This window comes from Capra hircus, chromosome 29 (genome assembly GCF_001704415.2).
Source record: "Capra hircus breed San Clemente chromosome 29, ASM170441v1, whole genome shotgun sequence".
NCBI lineage: Eukaryota > Metazoa > Chordata > Mammalia > Artiodactyla > Bovidae > Capra > Capra hircus.
In genome coordinates this window covers 36477946-36501616 of record NC_030836.1, presented here as the reverse complement: position 1 = coordinate 36501616, position 23671 = coordinate 36477946, and the positions used below count along the sequence as shown (strand labels likewise).

The 23671-nt window shown below is 46.7% G+C and overlaps 1 protein-coding gene and 1 long non-coding RNA gene across 5 annotated transcripts; one reads left to right on the top strand and one right to left on the bottom strand.

Moving 5' to 3' along the window:
* Positions 374-9203, bottom strand: TMEM109 (transmembrane protein 109). Of its 2 annotated transcripts, none has more exons than XM_005699656.3 (4): positions 9051-9203; positions 3405-3649; positions 2396-2498; positions 374-1981 (listed from the first exon to the last, which is right to left on the bottom strand). In XM_005699656.3, exons 2-4 carry the CDS (start codon positions 3639-3641, stop codon positions 1590-1592), a joined length of 732 nt encoding a protein of 243 aa, XP_005699713.2. In that variant the 5' UTR covers positions 3642-3649; positions 9051-9203; the 3' UTR covers positions 374-1589. The 2 variants fall into 2 exon arrangements, with proteins under 2 accessions (XP_005699713.2, XP_005699712.2); XM_005699655.3 differs by having other exon boundaries at positions 8985-9136.
* LOC102176765 lies at positions 9231-21848 on the top strand. Of its 3 annotated transcripts, XR_001917491.1 has the most exons (5): positions 9274-9354; positions 13112-13157; positions 13305-13382; positions 13607-13655; positions 21096-21848. It is a non-coding gene; the product is annotated as an uncharacterized LOC102176765 (long non-coding RNA). The 3 variants fall into 3 exon arrangements; XR_311207.3 differs by lacking the exon at positions 13305-13382 and having other exon boundaries at positions 9231-9354; positions 21096-21348; XR_001917490.1 differs by having other exon boundaries at positions 13112-13382.

Here is a 23671-nt window from a genome sequence, read left to right as displayed (position 1 = left end):
AACTGATCCATTCCATGGGCCCGGTTGAGAACCACGGTGGGGATGCAGGGAGGGCAAGCCAGTCTCTCTCTGGCTGGGGGCCAGCCTTTACCGCTCCTGCACACAGGGATAGAGGCGGTGCCTTCCCTCCTCCCCTACAGGCACACTATTCTGTCAAAGCTGGTCAGTCCCAGGAAGTTTGGGAATGGGGCATGCCCTCCTTATTCCTCAGCCCAAGAGGGAAGGGTCCCTGGTACCAGCTTTCTTTCTCACTCCCTTTCTCCCTATTTGGCACCTGCAGGGAGAAACTGAGCAGCTCCGAAGAAATGGGTTTAGCTGGAGAGGGAGCAATCATGGGAAGCCAGACTTTTAGCAAATACATTTTATCCGGAAAGAGATAATAAAATAGCGTGCACTTTATTTAAAACCAACCAAGCGCCAATAAAAATATATATATATATATCACTGCAGCTGTGATTCCATTTCAACCTCAACAGTAAGAACTGGGCATTTCTTTACTCTTCACATCCTGTGCAGGGCCTGGCAGAGGAGGCCACCTACCTCCACCAGAGCCTTGGAGGAAGAAATGAGTGGCCCCCCTACAGTGGGGACATCTCAGCTGCAGAGCATGAGAAGGGGCTGTGTGGTACATCTCTGCTGTCTGTGCTGCTCTCCTCCTGGGCCGCTGATCAGCGACTCCTCGGTGGCAATGACAGAGAGATGGAGAACCGCCTGGAGCTGTGCAGACAGGAAGATGAGTCCTCCTTCCTCCTTCGGGGTCTCTGAAACCCCCACGGGGATCTCACAACCATCGCAGGGTCCTACTTGCAGGCACAAGCCTACAAAGCAGTCATCTTTTGCTCTGGCTGAAGGGGAATCAAGAATCCGAGAGGAACCACTTTGCTCTTGACACAAAGCAGCCACAGGACAGTTTCTTACATACAGTATGGCAGCAGCAGGCAAACAGAGGACCCCGCTGGCTCGGATTAAGGCACTTGTAACAGACTCAAGGTACGTTCCAGCCCCAAGTGGGAACTTCCTCACTTCTGTTTGCCCTCAGGCCCCATAGGCCTTGCCTCTCCCCAACCCCACCACAGGGCAATGAAAGGGACAGGAGTATGCCTTGAGGGACTGGGGTTTGGTTGGAGTACAGGGCTGGGAGGAGAAGACAAACAAGGATGGAAGCAGGGGACTTGGCAAAGGGGGAGGTAGAGAAGGACAGGAGGGAAAGAGCACTGGAGGAAGGCAAGTCGTGGCTGAGTCATGGAGGCCATCGGCAGTGATCGGGGTGTTCGCTGAGAGCGGGTGCAGAAGCTGGCAGGAACCTCCCCCCGCCAACCACCTGCCCTGCTAAGACAAGCTGGGAGCAGAGAAAGAATGGGGAGAACCAAGCCCAAACAAGAGAACCTCAGAGGACAGGGGCCCTGAGGACAAGTCGGGGCATGGTCTTCCTCTCTCGGCTAAGGGGGCTGCAGAGAGAAAGGTCTGAAAGGTTCAGAGACAGGGCAAGGAAGGGGCAGGGGGCTGGAAGGAGGGTTGTGCGACCCAGAAGCAGCTCGGCTCTTTGGTATGATGCAGGGGGCGGCATCCGGCGACCCTCTCACTCCTCCTCACTCCTCCTCCACGTTCCGGGGCCCCTTGACTGCTCGCCTCTGCCGCCAGCGCAGCTCCTCCACCTGGCGTTCCAGCCCCCGCACCTTGGCCTCCAGCTGGGCTCCCGAGGCGCGGGTGCCAGTGAGCCGGCTCAGCAGGGCATAGAGAGTCAGCAAGGCCAGGAGGAGCAGCGCCCGGGTGGAGGGGTCCGGCACGGACCTCACCAGGGCCACAAAGGCAGCCAGGAAGAGGGCAAGCTTCAGGCCCCACAGGATCCGCCCCAGCAAGGCCAAGACCAAGCCGAGAAGCACTGACAGCAGCCAATAGGCAACCAGGGCGCCTGCTCCCCACAGCAGGAAGGTCTGGACTTGGCCGGGGCTGAGCTTCAGGCTCTGGGTGATGTGATCTCCTGGAAGGGGAGAGAGTCATAGAATCAGCCACCCTGGCATGGTGAAGGGAGTGGGGAGAGCTGTCAAGGACCAATAAAAAGGGGAAGAGCCAAACCCCCTTAGCCAAGGAAAAACCCCTAGGTCATGGAGCTTCAATCCCAGCATCGGGTCTAGCTGACTGTTGGCAGACTCCCTCCCTTGGTTGAGTCTGTTGCATCTGTGAAACGGGACTGAGCCTCTGTGGGTGCTGGTTAGAAAAGATGCTATGGCTTAGCGTGATGCCAGTTAGTAGCCTGCTCTTAGGTTTGCCTCTGGAGAGAGCTGGGAGGAGTTAAACAGCTAGGGAAAAGTCTAGACCTTGACAAGATAAACTATCATAAACAGGAAGTGACACCCTAAGCTCCAGCTGACCTAACCAGTTCTCTGCCACTCACCTTCTAGCCCCAAGGCATTCAGCAACTGAGCAGCGATCCCAGACAGTGCGAAGAAGGCCACAGAAATGGCTGATGAGATGGCCCACATTATCTGCGCCAAGGTCTGTGGGAAGAGGAGGGCACGAGATGAGTCCATAACTAATGATGTTCTTCTTCTCTGAGCCTCACCACCACCGGCCAGGAATGCCTCCACCTGCTTCTCAGCCTGGCCGAGGGGTCCCTTCCACAGCCACTTTCCAGTGCATGGCGACGGGCCATTTCTCCTTCCTGAGCTGGAACCCATGACACTGGGGCCCTAATTCAACTGATGTGCTCAAATACTTCGGTGGTAGTAGCGGGTGAATGTGGGTATGTGCGAGAATCATCAAATCCCTGAAGCAGTCACCCTGTAAAATTTGGTGGGGAGTCCTCCTAGCCTCCCAAGGATTGAAGGTCTGGGAAGCAGCATCCCTGAAGGGCTAGGATATTTCAGTGACAACGAAGTCAATCGGCTCTTCTGTATTATGGATCTTATAAATGGTAAGATCTTTGTCTCAGGTATTCAGTAAGACCTATCAAAAGTATGTGGCAACATGCTTGGGATGCCACTGGGTAGAAGAGACAGCCCTGCCTTAAAGCCCTGAGTCATCCTCACTCTTGCCTCTCCAGGTGAAAATATGGACTCAGGTCTTGATATTTGGCCAATTTAAGACTTTAGGTCAGATTTAAACCAAAGACAGACACATCGTCATCAGTGACACAGGTTTACAAAGACGGCTCATTTCCCAGTCTTTCTGGTATGAAAAGGTGGGGATAAGGGAAAGATGGGGGTGGAGCTAAAGGCTCTGGGGTAGGAATGAAACAAAGGGGGTGCAGAAGGCAGGGGCTGTCTGGCTTCATTCCATGGAACTGGGGGGCTGTCTGTCCCAAGGATTATGATACAGAGGATGTAGAGTCAAGAGGGGTGGCCGTGAACAACGGCTCCTCTGTCCTCAACGTGTGTGGTCACAGCAGGGAACACTCTCCTTACCTCGGAAACCAGGTGCATGGTTTCTGCCCCAATCCAGGTGTCCAAGGTTCCCCGCACAGAGCCACCGATCTGGCTCAAGAGATCAACCGGGGCCTCCCTCTTCTGCTGTCCTGGCGTCACGAAGTCTCGATGTGACTGGGAAGACACTGAGAGCAGGAGCAGGAGGGCCACGAGCACCATCAGGACAACTTTGAACAGATGCTTGCCCCATGGCGAGCTGCTGCCTGAGCCTGCCATGGCTGGATCTGTCAGGGTTGAGGAGCATGACATGAGCGAGGGCCCGAACTGGCAGAGAAACCCACTGTCCTGGGCATGACTTGCCCCAGCACCCTCCTCCGCCCCTCCCTGTTAGTTGAAACGCAGAACTGAGACTTTCAGCCTCAACTGGGTACAACCATCTGATTCACAGGTTCCTCTTTCACTTTCTTTACTGTTTGCATATTAATAAACCAGTAAGTATAGGCAGCGCCTTAAGGTGGATGAGAAGATCTCTCTGAGGCTTACTCCAGTTCTAAAAACCTAAAGGCCTGCCTTTGTGTATTAGGTGCTTTGGGCATTTAAAAAAAAAAAAAAATTATAAGACTATAAAGCTTTGTCCCCAAGGAGGTTATAATCTTCTTTAGATAAAGCTAATATATATATTTTACAAACTTAAAAATTGCACTCAAATAGGATTACCACTGCATAAAGATACACAAGAACACACTGTACACAGGCCATTTGTTCTGCAAGAGTATCATGCGAGATGGTCCTTATCCTCCTCACCACTATGGGTAGAGAGGAGAAGAGACTAAGACTTAGAACTTAAGCATCTACCCAAGGTCACTGGGGCTAAGGAGAAAGGCCAGGATTTGGACCCAAACTTCTGCTTCCAAATCACAGAAGTGAAGGTGGATCACAACTGTGGTTGCTCACTGAAAACATCCGGAAGCTTCACAAACTATTGATGCCTCTGCCCTAAGACAAGAGGTTCTGATGTCACAGTGAGTAGGGCCCGGGGTTAGACCTGCAAAACCCCCCAGAGGATTCCACTGTACAAAGTCAAGATCCACTCACACTGAATTGACCTCAACTCCCCAGCCCCCAACGGAGGCAAAGAGTTAAAGCACAACTTTTAAGGAACAATATTATTAATAGTAAAAGTTAACCATGGGCCACCTATCTCATTTAATCCTCACAACAACCCATTAGGTAGGTACTGTTCTTATCCCCCATTTAACTGATAAAGAAACTGAGGAGGGATAAGTAGTAAGTAGGGGAGCCAGAATCTGAATTCAGGCACACCTGACATCAGGCTTCCCTGGTGGCTCAGCGGGAAGGAATCTGCCTGAAGTGCAGGAGACAAGGAGACACTGGTTTGATCCCTAGGTTGGGAAGATCCCCTGGAGGCGGGCATGTCAACTCACTCCAGTATTCTTTCCGGGAGAATCCCATGGACAGAGCAGCGTGGTGGGCTACAGTCCATGGGGTCACAAAGAGTTGGACACTGAAGCAACTTAGCATGCATGCACGTGACATCAGCACCCTCGCATATACTGTGCTGTATCCTCTCCAACTTAAATCTCACAAGTGATTTGGAAAGTCACACAAGAGATTATTCATGAGCTAAAAGAGACTCGGCATCTACCAATCCACTCCATGAATTACTGGTGATAATTCACTTAACTGCTTTGTGTTTTATGCTTTGATTTCTGTAATGTGATGCTGTAGGCAAGTTAAGACCCAACAAGTATCAACTCATTGAAGTACCAGTGGATTTAGCCAAGAAAAACGTTTTCGGTTCCAACTTCTATTCGCTACCGTGCTTGAGAAAAGTCAAACAGCACCGGCAAATTCCCTGTTCTCTTCCAAGCTCAGAAATGAACCTGCAGCTCCTGGGAGTGTCAGAGATTTAGACTTGAGAAGCAGAGGCCCCTGAGGCAGGAGCAGTCAGGTGTTTGAAGTTTTTGTAGCTACCAGGGCCCTCAGGTAGTCAGCCAGAAATCAAGAAGGAGAAGATATTCTCATTCTTGTTTAGTGGGAAGAAGGGTCCAAGAACCAGTTATAAAAATATCACATTTGGGGCACTTTCTGGCACAGAAACAGCTGCTCTAAATCCCTCCTGAGACCTGTAGGATCAGGCAGGCTGCAAAACAGGCAGTTCAGAGGGAACAACCTCAGGTTGGGAAGCCTTCTACTCTTTTTCTGGCACAAATCAAGAACCAGATGGTTCCTGCCTGCCTGTGGTCAGAGATGAGGAAAGCACAGGTCAGTTCCTGGTCTATCTGGGTCATGACCACACTGGGGACTTAACGAGCAGAGTTGCTATCTTGGGTTGGATTCTATATCCAAGGACCTCCACCCAGAGGGATCCAATGACGTCTCCTCCTATCTAGAAGGTCAAGGTGACGTGAGTTGCTCCCCACCCCCACCCCCAACTGGAAGCCTCCTGCGTTCTGTGCCAGCCTCAATCTTCAGGCAGCCATTTGCTTCAGTCCAGGGGAGTTGTGTGTGCTCAATCGCTCATTCGTTTCTGACTCCTTGTGACCTCATGGACTGTAGCCCGTCAGGCTCCTCTGTCCATGGGATTCTCCAGGCAAGAATACTGGAGTGAGTTGCCATTTCCTCTTCCACGGGTTCTTCCTGACCCAGGGATCGAACATCTGGCTCCTACATCTCCTGCATTGGCAGGCGGATTCTTTACCACTGAGCCACCTGGAAATCTGAGGAGACTTGGGGGACCTTGAAATAAACTCTCCACAGTGAGGCTGGCATTGCCTGCCATTCAACCTTCGGCAATATACCAGAAACCAAATCTAACCCGATTCTGGAGTGAGCCCTTTGCAGATAAGAAAGATTACTGGCTACTCCCTTTCTTCAAAGGGTTCCCTGGTGGCTCAGATGGTAAAGAATCTGCCTGCAATGTAGGACACCTGGGTTCGAACCCTCGGTTGGGAAGATTCCCCTGGAAAAGGGACTGGTTACCCATTCCAGTATTCTTGCCTGGAGAATCCCATGGACAGAGGAGTCCGGCGGGCTACAGTCCATAGGGTCACAAAGAGTTGGACACAGACTAACACTTTTACTTTTCCCTTTCTCTTCAAATTGTTTTCTTTAACAGGATTCCTCCTCATTTCTCCTTCAGCAAGGGTCTAACCCATCACCATGATACCTCCTCACTTCATCACAACCAAATACTTTTGATAAAAAGAAGCCATGGGAGTCAGGGGCTGCAGCAGCCACAAGCTTTGAGAGGAAGGATGTCTTAAATATCTCAGCAAATAGCAGGCACTCAACAACAACAAATTGTGTGTGTGTGTGTGTTGCTTTATAATTTACAAAGTACTTGTTCTTTCACCATCTCATTTAAGTCCACAACAATCTTATAAGATACTGCTATTTCTCCACATTTACTCAGAAAACTATGGTTTAGAGAGATCAAGTGTTGTTCAAGTTCACACAGCAGGATGGGGACCTGACTCCAGAATCCAGGGTCTAAACCGTGCCCTTTTGCTCTTTCCACACCCCACCTACCCTGCCTCATTAAGACATGGTCGCTGCCCTCAAGGAGCTTAAAGTTCTGCCCCCAAATCAACCACCTCACAGACGGAGGACACCCAGATTCCCACAAGGAGACCACCCACCAGATGATGACCCACCTGCTGGACTCACAGGTCATGGTTCTGCAGCAAAAAGCCAGGACTAGACCTGGCACTTTTGTTTGGCAGCAGCAATATGGCTTGGGCAGGGACAGGCTGAACTGGGGAAACTGCTTCATTTAACTGTGGTAGTGAGAAGGAAATGGCAACCCACTCCAGTGTTCTTGCCTGGAGAATCCCAGGGACGGGGGAGCCTGGTGGGCTGCCGTCTATGGGGTCACACAGAGTCGGACATGACTGAAGTGACTTAGCAGCAGCAGCCACAGCAGCACTGAGAAGGCACTGTATGTTTAGCCGTGGTTTGCTAAGAGGGTAGGGTGGGGCGGTCCCCAGACTCCCTGCCAAGGCTCCTTCCTCCTGGTCGCTTCCTCTCACTATAAATCACAACGTGGCAGGGAGGGCGGCTGATTTTATGCCTTCTGCCGGTCCTGATTTCCCCATCATTATAGAAACTGCCCCCATGGAGCAGCAGTTCTCAATTGTGGTTGCCATGAGAAGGGCTTGAGCCTCCTCAATCTGGAGTGTCTGTCCCACCTGCACCCTCCAGCCCCCAGGGCTTCTTTACTGGGACTCTCCCCAGTCAGGTTCAGGCTTTTGTTTTCAGAGCTCCTTGGGGATTTTTGATGCATAACAGGACAGCTGCCACAAATGATCAGTAGCACAGGGGAAAGTCTACTGTTCGGGCAAAGCCCCCAAAATGCAGCAGTGTACAAAGCACTCTAGACTTTTCTGTCCCAGGCTCAGTTCTGGCACACATTAGAAGCCACTACTGGACTTCCCTGGCAGTCTAGTGGTTAACACTCCATGCTTCCAGTGGGGGGTGGGGGGGGGGGTGTGGGCTCAATCCCTGACCAGGGAACTAAGATCCCACATACACTGCAGCGCGGCCAAAAAAAATAATACTTAGAAGCCACTACCTTCTACCTTATTACTTAACTGTCTGAGTTTCAGTCTCCTCAAATCTAAAATGGGATCAAATGAGGTTAAGAGTTAATGCAAGTAGTGAACATGTTTCTACAAGAACTTTGTAAACTATAAACATCTATAGGAAAGTTGTAGCCCACAAATTGCCAATTTACCACTCACTGCACTTAGCATAATTTAGCAGCTTTTATGCCTGCCTTCCCCAATAGACTTTGAACACCTCCCCTTCAGACTTGACAGCTAACCTTCCTTGGAATCCCCAGCGCCTAGCACAGAATAATGACTAATAAATGTTCGTTAAATGAGTGTCAGAAGCCCGCCAAGAAGCGGTGAGCACAACGGAGAGCCAAGGAGAGGTACGAAGAGGACTATTTTAAAGTCGATCCAAATATGCAGCAGCCACTCAAAAAGCACAGCTGCGTGGAAAGGAAGCTCCTAAACCCGGCGAAGCTGCTACTCGGGAGTATGAAGTCAGCATCCTGGCAGGTGGGGGCAGCCCCCGCTAAACCCCTAACAGCTGCTGCCCAGCAACTGTTTGGGGGCAGGGCGACGAGCAAAGGGGCAGCTTCCCATGCGCACGGCGCCTTTCCCAGGGCCCGGCCTCCCCGAGCCAGGGTGTCAGTGGCACGCTTGTGCTATTTCGAACAGCGTGTCCCCTGCCAAGGCTGCTGGGTGACGTCGCCGGCAAGGGACGCCGCGCGGCCCAGGGGTTCGGGATACCCCCAAAGGGTTCGGAGCGAAGCCGCGGGAAGTCGAGTCGTAGCCAGGAGTCGGGGTCGAGGGGCTCAGCGCTGGCCTCGTCCCGCAAACCTGACAGCCGCGTGTCCTCGACAGGACCTTGGAGCAGCACTGCGAAGTCTTCTCCCCGGAAACGCGCGCCTCTCCTGTTACTTAGTAACGACGCCCCCTGTTGCATAGCAACGAGGATCCGGGTCTATAGTTAAAAGACTGTCCGCCGCGCGACTTTGGACCCCTCCCCACAGACGCTCTGCAGGCCTCGATGCCGCCGGGCTCCCACCTGTAGCGGCCGCCGCCATCCAGTCCCGCGTGCAGCCCCCGAGCCCCAGTCTCAGCTTGCACTCACCGGGCTCTGGCCACCGCTGCTCTCCACGTGCGACTTTACTAAAACGCGGCACTACACCCGCGTTTTACAACACACTCAACTCTGGGGCGTTGGTTTATCGTCTGCGCACGCGCAAGGCGGGACGCGCCCGGACCTGCGAGCCGCCCAAAAGGCCTAAACCCGGTGCCGGTCAGCGCATGCGCTCTACTCTCCGCTTGCGTATTTATCCTTGGCATTCCCACCAGGAGAATAATGGAGTCGGAAGTTCGAGCTGGGAACGGAAGTCTGGCAGGAAAGGGGAAAGTGACTATATCTGGACTATAGAGTGGGTAAACTTCATTTTTAAATTTGGAATGGAAGCTTGCTGCTGCTGCTAAGTCGCTTCAGTCGTGTCCGACTCTGTGCGACCCCATAGATGGCAGCCCACCAGGCTCCCCTGTCCCTGGGATTCTCCAGGCAAGAACACTGGAGTGGGTTGCCATTGCCTTCTCCATGCATGAAAGTGAAAAGGGAAAGTGAAGTCGCTCAGTCCTGTCTGACTCTTCGCGACCCCATGGACTGCAGCCCACCAGGCTTCTCTGTCCATGGGATTTTCCAGGCAAGAGTACTGGAGTGGGGTGCCATCGCCTTCTCCGAATGGAAGCTTGCTGCTGCTGCTAAGTCGCTTCAGTCGTGTCCGATTCTATGCGACTCCATAGACGGCAGCCCACCTGGCTCCACCGTCCCTGAGATTCTCCAGGCAAGAACACTAGAGTGGGTTGCCATTTCCTTCTCCAATGCGTGAAAGTGAAGTCGCTCAGTCGTGTCCGACTCTTAGCGACCCCATGGACTGCAGCCCACCAGGCTCCTCCATCCATGGGATTTTCTAGGCAAGAGTACTGGAGTGGGGTGCCATTGCCTTCTCCACGAATGGAAGCTTATCTGCCTCTAAAAAGAAAAAAACCCTTGGCATTTGGGGCATTGTAGTTCTTCAGCTACGTGGGGGCCCCTGAGGCATTGTGGGAAATGTAGTTCTAAGAAAGGGGAGCCTGAGCGCACCTGGTCTTTTGAGAAATTTTTTCGCGCTTAAAAGACACAAAGGGGAAACGGTGTTAGAGGAGCAGTTAAGAGGCGCTCAACCGGGAAAATGCATCCTTTCCCTCTGAGATCATTTCCACTCCTGAACTCTGCAGATGGTTCCTAAATGTTCTCTCAGTTTTAGAGAGGGCATGGCACTAACTTCCAGACCCATTTCAATCAAAAAGGCAGCATTGTGAGCGAGAACGCCGCGGGATTTGGAATGAGGAGGTCTTTTGCCTGCTTTGTTATTCTGCCAGGTCACTTCATCTCTCTGGATGTCCTTATTTCAACTTTACTGTTGTTTGAAAGAAAACTATAGGCTTGAAATGGAGTCACTTATTGTTAGGACAAGTCCCTAATCCGGGAATTAATACCTGTCATAGCTTAAATTTCAACGTCACCCAGAATGTAGTCTTAACAAGTTAGTCAGGAATTTTTTGGTCAGCACCAACAGGCTCTCAGCTGTCCCCAAAGGAAACTGAGATAATCTGCCATATAGATCCCTTCCATTCCCCATAAAATATGTTACCTATGCCTGCAGTACAGGAGAACTGGGTTCGATCCCTGGGTTGGGAAGGTATCCTGGAGAACGGAAAGGCTACCCACTGTAGTATTCTGGCCTGGAAAATTCCATGGACTGTATAGTCCATGGGGGTCGAAAAGAGTTGGACAGGACTACGCAACTTTTCACTTTCACGCCTAAAGTAATCTTTTCTTCTGTTTATGGATTCTATGTCCTACGTTTGAAAACCTTTTCTTTACTATAGCTCTTTGGAGATATGGGATGCTGCCTAATTTATGAATCTTCTATAACTAATCAGATATTTGAAATGTATTTGGCTGAATTTTGTTTTTTAATTCTATAAAGTACTAAAAGTGTTCCAGTGAGAAAAAGGAAAAAGTTTTCTGTTAGGTTTTGCAAGAAGTCTCATGACAGAGATGGGATTAAGAAAGGCATTTCTGGCAGTTCTGAGGGTGATGGGCAGAGAGGGAAGGGTCCTGTAGAAGGGGGCTCATAGGGGAAGCTGTTTTTGGTGTCTGGGATTGGAGGTGGTCAAGCTGGATATTGAGGTGGAGCCAAGGGAGCGAGTGGCAAGAGGCGTAGTCACAGGAGGGCTGGGCTGTGAGGATGGTGGGAGAGGGGAAGACATGGGAGAAGTTGGCAAGGGCAATAGAGGGGGGGTTGGTGTGGGGGAGATCGGTGAAGCTGGGCATGAAGGGAGGGGTGGATATAGAGGCGGCTTTGTCACAGGAGGGCTGGGCAGTGAGGGCAGTGGAGGAGGGGAAGACATGGGAGAAGTTGGCAAGGGCGATAGAAGAATTTCAGAAGGGGAACAGTGGGTTTATAGGGTGGGACGGGAGAGCAGCAGCCAGAAAGCCTGTATGTAGGGTACCTCAGACCATTTTCCCGACTTCTGTCAGTAATTATCTAAGTCACGGAGGATGTTAAAATCGAAAGTTCCAGTTGGCGGCCATTGTGAGCTGTTATCTAAAGAATGTTGGGGCCATGCCTCAGAACAAAGGCAGGTTAAGCGTTTGGAACGAATTTCTCCGGAGATGTGTAGAGTTCTGAGGTTGGTGAGTAGACATTCTAGCGGTGTAGACCAGGGCTGGTCAGCCTTGGAGGCAGCCGCCCCCATGGCGACTATGAAACGAAGGGCCTGGACCAGTCATTAACCGGGCTGGGAGTGGTCCAGTCAGGCGCCCCCGAACGGGCCATCAACCCAGCGAGGAGAAGGCCACTCAGCCAAGATGAACGTCCCCAAATTGACAGGCGGCGAGGAAGCAAGCCTGGCTTGCGGAGGAGGGGTCCAAACGCATCTGCGATTTACAGGAACCAGGACACCCTAGGCATAATCGCAACGGGAGCAACAACCCCCAGAGCCCGACTGATGGAACTTACCCCGTATCCTGCCAGACGGTTGAATGGTCCCGGAGGGGTGACGGGGTGACCTGGTCCGGTGCAGGCCAGACCCGAGGGGACCGCAAATCCCACTCGTCGCGGGATGGGCCCTCGCCTCGGGCCCCACGTTGGGCGCCAAATGTTAGGTAAAAGATCAAGACACCAAAAGAGTGTCTAACAGGGTTTTAATGGCGAAGCACTCCTGGGCGGGGTTCCCTGACCCGAACGAGGCAGGTCGAGGTAGTCCATGCCGGACTGTGTTGGGGGTGGTTTTTATACGTTTGTTGCGAGGGATGGTCAGGCTAGATGGACGGGAGTTCGGATAGGTCGCCAGGCCGAGGCGTCACAGGCTGACAGGTCCTTCTAGGTGGCTGGTGTGGGGTGGCTTTAGCTGGCGAAGTGTGCTGTCATTGGTCCCCAGGATCTGGGAGGCTCCTTCTGTTAGAGACCTTCCCTGCTGGTGGGGGAGAGAAAGGGGCAGCCCATCATGGCCCCTGGGGTCCGACCTTACATTTTCTTTTTTTCTCTTGCCCTTTTCTGAGCACTTTTTGTACTTTGAATGTTCCTATCTGTAGTCAGTGCGTGCCTGCATGCAAAATTCGTTCAGTCCTGTCGGTTGGAACTCTGCGACCCTGTGGGTTATAGCCCTATGGGCTCTTCTGTCCATGGGATTTTCCATGCAAGAATCCCAGTGGATTACAATTTTCTCATCCAGGGGAACTTCCTGACCCAGGGATCAAACCTGGGTCTCCAGCATTGCAGCCAGATTCTTTACCAACTGAGTCACCAGGGGAAGGCTCCAGTACAATTCAGGAAAGACAATGGACCCAACTAACAGGCTGCTTGACTCCAGTCTATAACTGTTTTTGAAACAGTGCAAGAGGAAGAAGAATATAAGATTCTTACACCTTTGTTCTTTGTCACTGACCGTAAACTGTGCGCCCTCACCTATATAATCCCTTGATTTCTCGAGGAAGGGAGGCCCAGTGCCTGAGGGTTGGAGCCACCATTCTATTTCCTCCAAACCTTGTCTCCATATTTTATTTGGCTTCAGTGGGCAGAGAAAGCCAAGATTTTTGGACAACATCAGAAGATCCTAACATACATCTTCACTTAGCAGGTATGGAGATTCAAGGAAATAAGTGGAGTGAACTTTTTCTGATGAAGTAAGTGGAGTTTTTTGTTTTTTAAATTTAAGTTGCTGTCTAAATGCTTTTATGTAGGTAAGTTCCCCTTTGATGTTCCTGAAACAGTTCTGAAACTCAACACTCTAAAACAGAAATCTATTTTTTCCCTCTCCCTCCCTGAATCAGCTTTTTGATTCTGCCTTCCATAGCTCTGAGGAACTACTCCCAAGAGATAGAGGAGAGGCCAGTATATCTGTAACTTTGGTAAGCGGTGTGTGCAATCCAGCTTACATCTTGGTAGAAGGTTACTGCTAGTCAAGAGGAACAGGTATCTCAGTTCATGATTTTAATGCTTTTCTAAGTATGGAAAAATGCAAGAATTGGGGTTCACAAAAAATGTTCCTATCGTATCTAGCTATCTAAGGGTCTGTTTTGCCTGTTTTCTCAAAGCATAGTGGCTCAACCTGTTCATGCTGAATTTCTTTCAGGGTGTATTGTAGATCAGTGCTGAGGACTTAATCTAGGTGAAACTGGATGGTGAGTGACATTCCTTGTTTTACAGTGCCACCTTATGGTACTAAATTTAACCAAGGTTTGGGAGGCGTTTCATAACCAAATTGTCCCGTGGTGCCAGGAAGGCTTATTCCTAGGTCAAGCGAGGATTCCATGCCACTCAGTGCATTCTTAATGTCCCTGTTAATAGTAGCATAAAAGTATCTGAACCACTTGTCTCACTGGTCTGCTGTGTTTCAGGAAATGATTCCTTTTTGTTGCCTCTTCTGTGGCTCAATGGGTAAAGGGTCTGCCTACAAGGCGGGAGACCTGGGTTCGATCCCTGGGTTGGGAAGATCCCCTGGAGAAGGAAATGGCAACCCACTCCAGTACTCTTACCTGGAAAATCCCATGGACTGAGAAGCCTGGTAGGCTACAGTCCATGGGGTCGCAAAGAGTTGGACACAACTGAGCGACTTTCCCTCCCATAACTAGAGTTACACTATTGTTCAGTCGTTAAGTGGTGTCTGACTCTTTGTGACCCCATGGACTGCAGCATGCCAGGCTTCTCTGTCCAGAGTTACATTATTACAATTATTTTAATTTTATATAGAACTATATGTTTGGCCAGGGCTTCCCTGGTGGTTCAGTGGGAAAGAATCTGCCTGCCAATGCAAGTGACTCAGGAGAGCCAGGTTCAATTCCTGGGTTGGGAAGATCTCCTGGAGAAGGAAATGGCAACCCACTCGAGTATTCTTGCCTGGAGAATTCCATGGACAGAGGAGCCTGGTGCACTGAGTCTATGGAGTTGCAAGGAGTCGAACACAACTTAGGGACTAAACAGCTGTATATTTGGTCGACTGTCTCAAGCTGCTTAGTCATCAAAATATTTGTCAGAATCTCAGTTGCCCTTTGGGTAATATGAAAAACAACAGTCTTGTAGAGTAAGCAGAATACAGGGAGTACAGTTAGTAGCATTTTTTAAAATCTTAAGTAAGGATTTTTAAAGTTTATTTATTTGCCCGCACCAAGTCCTAGTTGTGGAGTGAGGGATCTTTAGTTTCGGCATGCAAATTCTTAGTTGCAGCATGTGGGGTCTTGGTCCCCAACCAGAAACAGAACCCTGGCCCCCTGCATTGAAAGTGTGGAGTCTTAGCTACTGGACCACCAGGGAAGTCCCTTAAGTTAGCATTTAAACCAAGAACCTCCACTGGATGTGAGCCCTGGTCACCTGACCCATCTGTTCCATACCAATCACTATCTTTAAGGGTAATGATAAGTTGACATTGTTCATAAGGCACTCAGCCCAATTTCCTAATGTTATTAAGCTCATTATCCCTAGTATAATTTAATTGTTCCCACCATAAGGAAGCCTTTAAATTTAAATGACTATAGCCTGGTATTAACAATATAAATCCATCCCATAATTGAGGGACGGTCTCTCCCAATAAGCAGGAGGTTATGATTTTTGACTGACATTTAGCTCATTGTTCTGATTGAGCTTGAGTGATTAACCTTTAAAGAAAAATTGTATTTATGGCCAGGGTCAGAGCGGATATGATTGATTAGCCAAGTGAGGGAGTCCCATCTAGTAATATCAATAAGGGCTTGAACAGAACTATATAACTTTTTTCTTCTAGAATAAATTTCCTAAGGGCTATCCAAGCAAGCCTTGGAGTGGAAGAATCCACCAAGGTAAACCAAAAGTACTAAACATGGATAATTGACCATAAATACAACAATTGGATTGATTTTTAAACTCTGCATAGGATTTGTGTATCCATGATAGAAACCAAGAAAACACTATAAATGATCACACAGGTCAGGCCCAGCATCTTGGAAGAGCTGTTCACTTCTCATGTCATCTTCTCATCCTGGTATGGGTATTCTTTTAAGGTGATATTGAGGTCAGCAGTCCTGTCTTTAGACCAGTCTGGTACAGGGGCCCTTTTTAAAGTGGGAGGAATAAATGCAGGAGTTAATTCTCTTTGGTTTCACTGTACACAAGCTAGTTAAGAATATGATAAAAATCCTTTCATCTAGGTTTGGAGACAGTTCTTTAAATGATGTCTTTTCCAGTTTGAAGTCTCCTTGTTTCAGGACATGACACATCTGATCTTCATCCAAAGATAGATTACTAGGTAAACATCAGAAACAATTTTAGACTGTCCTTTTAATAGTTCATTAAACCTTACAATAATGCAAATTGGTAAAAAGGAATCATCTGGGAAGTGAGTCTTAGGCAGTAAATATCAAAACTCAAAGACAACTATAGAACTTAATATCAAAAAAGTTATATTACTGAAACATAATTTTTCTTTTGAAAACTATCCTTGTCTCTACAAAATATAGCCAGATTAAGACTAATTTGCTTGCAAAATGAGTCCAGTTTCAATAAACTTAACCTGATTATATATATAAGTATAATTGACCATATATGGTTAAAACTCAAAATTTTGGGGTCCCATAAAGATCATGGCAAATAGAAAGGGAAAAGTGGAAACAGTGACAGGATTTATTTGAGGGGGCTCTAAAATCACTGCAGACAGTGACTGCAGCCATGAAATTAAAAGATGCTTTCTCTTTGGAAGAAAAGCTATGACCAACATAGACAGCATATTAAAAAGCAGAGACATCACTTTGCCAACAAAGGTCCATATAGTCAAAGCTATGGTTTTTCCAGTAGTCATGTACAGATTTGAGAGTTGGATCACAAAGAAGGCTGAGTGCCAAAGAATTGATGCGTTTGAACTGTGGTGCTGGAGAAGACTCTTGAGAGTCCCTTGGACTGCAAGGAGGTCAAACTAGTCAGTCCTAAAGGAAATCAGTCCTGAATAGTCATTGGAAGGACTGATGTTGAAGCTGAAACTCCAATACTTTAGATACCTGATGCAAAGAGCTGACTCATTGGAAAAGACCCAGATGCCGGGAAAAATTGAAGGCAAAAGGAGAAGCGGGTGGGAGACGATGAGATGGTTAAATAGCATCACAGACTCAGTGGACATGAGTTTGAGCAAACTCTAGGAGATAGTGAAGAACAGGAGAGCCTGGTGTGCCTCAGTCCTTGGGGTCACAAAGAGTCAAACATGGCTTAGCTACTGAACAACAACGAAAGCTCTTTTAAATTGGTTTTGCTGGAACTTTTCATAAGCATTCTCAGATTTGAACTTTAAAAGGTTTCTCAAGGCCAGGAAAGTCATGTTAAGGACTTGCCATCAGATTCTGTTTGAGATACCTATAAATTTGGGTGAATCACTCTCTTCTTGAGGATCCAAAATGTCTTGAGGTTCTTGAACCTGCCAGGAAATGGCTTGAATTATTCACCTGATAAGGTTGCAAGGTACCAGAGTATTTTTTTCAAGGAGTTACTGGCTTCATAAAGTCAGTCTTAGTTCCTTAATGCTATCTTGTCATATCTGAGTCTATGCACATGTCTCTCAATTATGACATTCCAAAGCCTTGATAGGATAACTAATGTTTCCAATTGTGTGCTGTTGTAAGGAGAATAGGTTCTTATTGAACTTATGCAAATAACAGTATTGCCATGAAAATAAGAATACTCACTAAGAGTTTCCAAATTCCGGACAGATAAAGTAGAGAGAACAGATAAATGTTTCAGTTCTGCTTACAAAGATATCAGCTTGCTGTAAATCACAGTTAGCTTAAGGGGAAAGGTTTCTTTATATCTGGAAAGCAAAGATTAAATTTCAATAATATTTCAGACAAAAAGCCACACTTGTTAATCTTGATACTTCATAGGTTTATGATGCCATCAGGTTTTCCATTCAGTTCAGTTCAGTTCAGTCGCTCAGTCGTGTCCGACTCTTTGCGACCCCATGAATCGCAGCACTCCAGGCCTCCCTGTCCATCACCAACTCCCGGAGTTCACTCAGACTCACGTCCATCGAGTCAGTGATGCCATCCAGCTATCTCATCCTCAGTCGTCCCCTTCTCCTCCTGCCCCCAATCCCTCCCAGCATCAGAGTCTTTTCCAATGAGTCAACTCTTCGCATGAGGTGGCCAAAGTACTGGAGCTTCAGCTTTGGCATCATTCCTTCCAAAGAAATCCCAGGGTTGATCTCCTTCAGAATGGATTGGTTGGATCTCCTTGCAGTCCAAGGGACCCTCAAGAGTCTTCTCCAACACCACAGTTCAAAAGCATCAATTCTTCGGCGCTCAGTCTTCTTCACAGTCCGACTCTCACATCCATAGATGACCACAGGAAAAACCATAGCCTTGGCTAGACGGACCTTAGTCGGCAAAGTAACGTCTCTGCTTTTCAATATACTATCTAGATTGGTCATAACTTTTCTTCCAAGGAGTAAGCGTCTTTTAATTTCATGGCTGCAGTCACCATCTGCAGTGATTTTGGAACCCCCCAAAATAAAGTTTTCCATTAGAATTCTTTTAACTTTTTACCCAGTTAAGCAATATAATCTAAACATTTTCAGAAACCTGTACTTACCAGAAAGCCCTTTCTATGAGTCTTCTTGAAGATGAAGCATTTTTGCAAAGCATCAGAGCAAAATAATAATTGTCTATAAATGACAAAAGATTTTAAAAGGCATGGCTAAAGACCTGATTACAATATAGTTGTCAAAGAAATTTAGTTATTTTTGTGTCGTAGAATATTAAAATAATAATTAGAATTATGACTGATAACATTTTATCAGGACACAGTCAAAGTTTAGACATTTCATACAATTTCCAGAACATTTATGTTAATAACAATTACCCATAGTGGAGAAGGAAATGGCAGTGCACTCCAGTATTCTCTCCTGAAAAATTCGATGGACAGAGGAGCCTGGCGGGGTACAGTCCATGGGGTCCCAAAGAGTCAGACATGACTGAGCAACTAAACACAACATACACTATAACCTAAGAAAGTTGACAGTGCTTCCCCTCTAATTTAATATACCAAGTAAGCATAATTAACTTATTATTTTTCTTTGAGATGTTTTAGTATCCTCTGAAGTATCCCCAAGTTAGCTAGAGGTCAAAAGAACTTCATTTTAAAATTGGTTTAAGGAAGTTTGTCAAAGATATCAAAAAATTGGGGGGACTTCCCTGGCGGTTCAGGGGTTAGGAATCCACCTCTCAATTCGGGGGACATGGGTTCATTCCCTTGTCTGGGAAGATTCCACACGCCGAGGGGCAGCCAAGGCCATGTGACACAACTACTGAAACCCATGCGCCTAGAGCCCACACTCCACAATAAGAGAAGCTGCCACAGCGAGAGGCCCGGGCACCGCAACCAGAGGGTGGCTGCTCCTCACCGCAGCTAGAGGAAGTCCACAGGGAGTAGTGAGGACTCAGTGCAACCACAAATAAATAAGTAAATAAATCAATACTTTTTAAAAAAGGAAAAAAACTTAAAACTCTTGGTCAAATAGGATCATAGGTCACTATGAAACAATATTTATTTAACCAAGTGACAATTGTTGTTGTCGTTCAGTCGCTAAGTCATGTTCAACTCTGCGACCCCATGGACTGCAGCACGCCAGCCTTCTCAGTCCTTCACGATCTCCCAGAGCTTGCTCCAACTCATGTTCATTGAGTCAGTGATGCCATCTAACCATGTTCATCCTCTGTCACTCCCTTCTCCTCCTGCCCTCAATCAAGTGACAATAGAATATTTCAGAGGCAAATACCAAAGTTTACAACAGGTTGTTTAAAAGGTAAAGAAACTCGACAATCTGCCATCAAAAGCAGATCAATATTCCAAGAAAACTTTGTCCCTCTTAGCAGAGAGAGAAAAACAAATTCTAATTTTGTACCAGCTTATTTTTAATAGTAAAACTCAACCAATTAAGTTAATTCTTAGCCAGTCCTGCTCACATACAAAACTCTTTTCCTGAAATTTCTTTTCCATAACCTTCTGTAACTTTCTTGTTTTACCTTCAGATTTTGTCCTGTGCTGTCCCTTTTCTCTCTCTGTCTTTAATCTTTTTTAGGACAAAATTATTTCCTTTTCCCCTAACAAAGTTCACTTCCATTCTTTATACTTTATTTTTCCTTTGCATACAAATATATATTTTCCTTATTAATTTTTGAAAGTTTGAGTTATATATTTTAATTATAATCTTAAACCATTAAAACCTTAATTTCTATTAAAAGTTAAGAAGTAAGCAATTATGAACTAAACTAGCATTATGTAGAATGACAAACTTATTAGCTATAATTTCCAAAATCATGTACTTTCTTATAGAAAATGTCTCATATTAACTAATACTCCTAAATATCATTAGTTTCTCTGTAAAACAATCTTTTTATTAATTTGCAGTATATTATTTTACTTACAAATGACCTGCTGCTGCTAGGTTGCTTCAGTCGTGTCCGACTCTGTGTGACCCCATAGATGGCAGCCCACCAGGCTCCGCCATCACTGGGATTCTCCAGGCAAGAACACTGGAATAGGGTGCCATTGCCTTCTCCAGTAAATGACCTAGATATTCAATAAACTTCTATCATTTAACTTAATTTAGCGAAACTCCAAAGTTTCAAATTACCAAAAATCTGCAGAAACTATTTTTAAGTAAACATACTGTAAAACATAATTATTCCTAGCTCAGTAAAAATCTGCCTGCAATGCAGGAGACCCGGGTTCGATTCCTGGGTCAAGAAGATCCCCTGGAGAAGGAAATGGCAACACACTCCAGTGTTATTGCCCAGAGAATCCCATGGACAGAGGAGCCTGACAGTAAGAGTCAGACACGAGTTAGCAACTAAAGAGAGAGAATCTCTTCTCTGACTGCTTGCCTTGTTCCTCTCCTTCAGTGGCAGTTCCTCTTTCCATATTCAAACGTGATCATTCTTCAAATTTAGTGCTTGGTCTTGTTTGTTCATTCCTAAAGAATTTACCTAAAAACTCTTATTTACACTTAATTTACTTGTAAAAATCTCACTATAGCAAGTTATTTTTCTTGCTGACAAATTTTGTAATAGAGATAATCAGATCTTATTTGATTATCTGACTTATCTGATTACAGATAATCAGATCTCTTTTAGCAACCCTACATACAATAAAAGGATTATACATAATGCTGATTATGTCATCTCAATATTATTTAAATCAAAAGGCTTAAACTTGTTTAACACCAGATATTAATGTAATACTGAATATTTCCCAGATTCATGTGAACCTGAAATCCATTTGGGTTAGTTTCTTTTATATTTCTGAGAACTTATATAAGTGCTCAGTTTCATTTAAGCCAATTATGTAGAGCTCCTTTACAAATTAATTTTGGCACTACTACCCAGAGGTAGAAATATCTCTATAACATATACACAGACATATAGACATACACAGCCAGATATCCCATAGCTTCACTGAAAAGCTTAGTCATTAAAAAATAAAAACTAAAACCTTAGTCATTAATCAGTTATGATGATATAAAACTCATTTGTTTGTAAGTAAGTTAACAGAATAAGTTAAATTTACTTGCTTGAGTTTTAAAAGTTTTCTGTTTTTCCCTTCTGTCTCAGAAATTGGAGGTGGTGTAAATAAGAGTTCCTGAGAGTCATGGTAGAGCATCTTATATCTCAAGGCACAAGGAGAGAAATGCAAGCTCCTCCTAGAAGGACTTTTGTTACCCTAGGTTCAGATTTTTGAAAAGATGTTTTATCAAACCAATTTCTTTATGCAAAAACCAGTTTTGGAATGTGAAACAACCCCATCTTGGCCATTTCAGGGTGGGGTTTCCTTGAGTTCCCAATTAAGTAAATACTTATGGAAGTATTTGTTGGCTCCTCTCTCCTTCTTTTTGGGAAACTCTATTCCCCATTTTAAAGTTCATTTGCCCAGATAAAATTACTACTGAAAACCGTCTGGTGGACACATGTGCTGTTTGTGAGCTTAAGTCCTCTAGGTGTCACCCTGGAGTCATTTCAGCTCTTTTACCTGCCTTGCTTTCTCCCTCCAGCAATCTAACCCCCGCCACCTCCCAGTTTCTCACAGCACTGGATGGCCAATCCTTATGTGTTCATCTTTCGATGAGCAACTTTTCTACATTAATGAGTGAGTTTCCCTATGGGACTGCTGCACGGTATAAGGACTCACCTTCCCCACTGCCATAAATGTCTCGCCTAAGAAAGCTGAAACCAAAAGGAACTGTGTCCCTTATCTTTGGAGCTGAAAGCTCTCATGTGGTAGCTTCACTTTAATTCCAATTAACCCTGTTCAAGTTTGGTCTTCCCTAGTGGCTCAAATGGTAAAGAATCTGCCTACAATGCAGGAGACCCCGGTTCAATTCCTGGGTTGGGAAGATCCCCTGGAGAAGGGAATGGCAACCCACTTCAGTATTCTTGCCTGGAGAATTCCACGGACAGAAGAGCCTGGCAGACTACAGTTCATGGGGTTGTAAAGAGTCGGGCATGTCTGAGCAACTAACACTTTCACTTTCTGTTAGAGTTTATGAAGCTGTCAGCTTTCAACCTAATCACCCAGTCCAAACCTCCACAATGTCTTTCTTTTTAAAATATAATTGTATTTATTTATTTATTATTTTTGGCTGCACTGGGTCTTTGCTGCTGCTCACAGGCTTCCTCTAGTTGCAGCAAGCGGGGCCCACTCTTCATTGTGGTGCGCAGGCTTCCCATTGTGGTAGCTTCTCTTACAGAGCATGGGCTCTGGGCACAGGAGCTTCAGTAGCTACAGCCCATGAACTTTGTTGTGGCCCATGGGCTTTGTTGCTCTGAAGCATGTGGGATCTTCCTGGACCAGGGACTGAACCCGTGTCCCCTGCACTGGCAGACAGATTCTTACCCACTGTAGCACCAGGGAAGCCCTCCTCAGTGTGCTTCAACTGAGAAAGATTCCCCCAGTGTCTCTCAGTACGGGAAATACAGGCATCTCTTCTTGAACCTAAGTTCAAGGATAACTCACTTCTCATACCAAGGAATTTAACAACCTGTGAATAAAACTCAGGATTGTCAACCGAGATGGGAGATCTGGAGTTTAAGAGAGACTCATCTAATTTCACTGGGACACACCAAGGAGGTGGATGGACACAAGGAGCTCTTGGTGGTACCAGGGCTCTGGATCATCCTAGAGTTCAGGCAAAGGAGGGAAGTCTGCTCTGGGTCCCTGTCCGTATGGTCACCAACTGTCAACTGAAAACAAGTGCACGACATAGGACCTGTGAATTGAGTTCTGTGCCTTATCTTACTGAGGACTATAGCCTGAGAGACAGCCTCTCTGATAGCTCTGAGGAACTGCTGCTGAGAGGGAGGGAGAGAGGCCAGTGTGCCTGTGATTTTGGCCAAAGAGTATGTACAATCTCACATACATCTCAGTAGGTTACTACTAGTCATGAGGAACAGGTAGCTGTTTGTGATTTTAGTGCTTTTCTATGTATAGGAGGACAGAAGAATTGAGGTTCATAGAAAATTTTCTTTTTATAGTTAACTATCTAAGGGCCTGTTTTGTGCATGTTTCCAAAGCACAGTGTGCCTCATCCTGTTCTTTGTCCTGAACTCCTTTCAAGGAGTACTTAGGGCAGTGACTGTAGTGGCTAATGGCTTAATCCTTCCTTGTAGGACTGGATGGTAAGTGACATTCCTTGTTGTACACAGACTACACATGAGTAGCAACCCGTCTGTCCCCATGTCAAATTGCTTCTTTCCATCAGACACATTCATTTTCCCCTGGACCCTCTGCTTTGGCTAAGGATCTCTTTCTTCCAGAACAAACTCTGGTAGCATCCTTGGTCACACCTCCCAGCCTTTCTAACAGTTGCAACTTCACATTTGCTTGTGAGATCATTTCTGATTCGTAGGATTATCAATCTCATGTCATGGAATTTCCTGTGCAGGAAATGTAACTATGTTTCCCCTTATGAAAAATCAGGTTTTTAAAGTTCATTTATTTATATCTGTTTTTGGCTGTGCTGGGTCTTCGCTGCTACCCAGGCTTTTCTCTAGTTGCGGTGAGTGGAGAGGGGGAGCACTGCTCCTCACTGCAGTGGCTTCTCTTGTTGTGGGGCACAGACTCTGGGGCACTGAGGCTCAGCTGGGCATGTGAGCTCAGTAGTTTTGGTTCCCAGGTTCTAAAGCACAGGTTC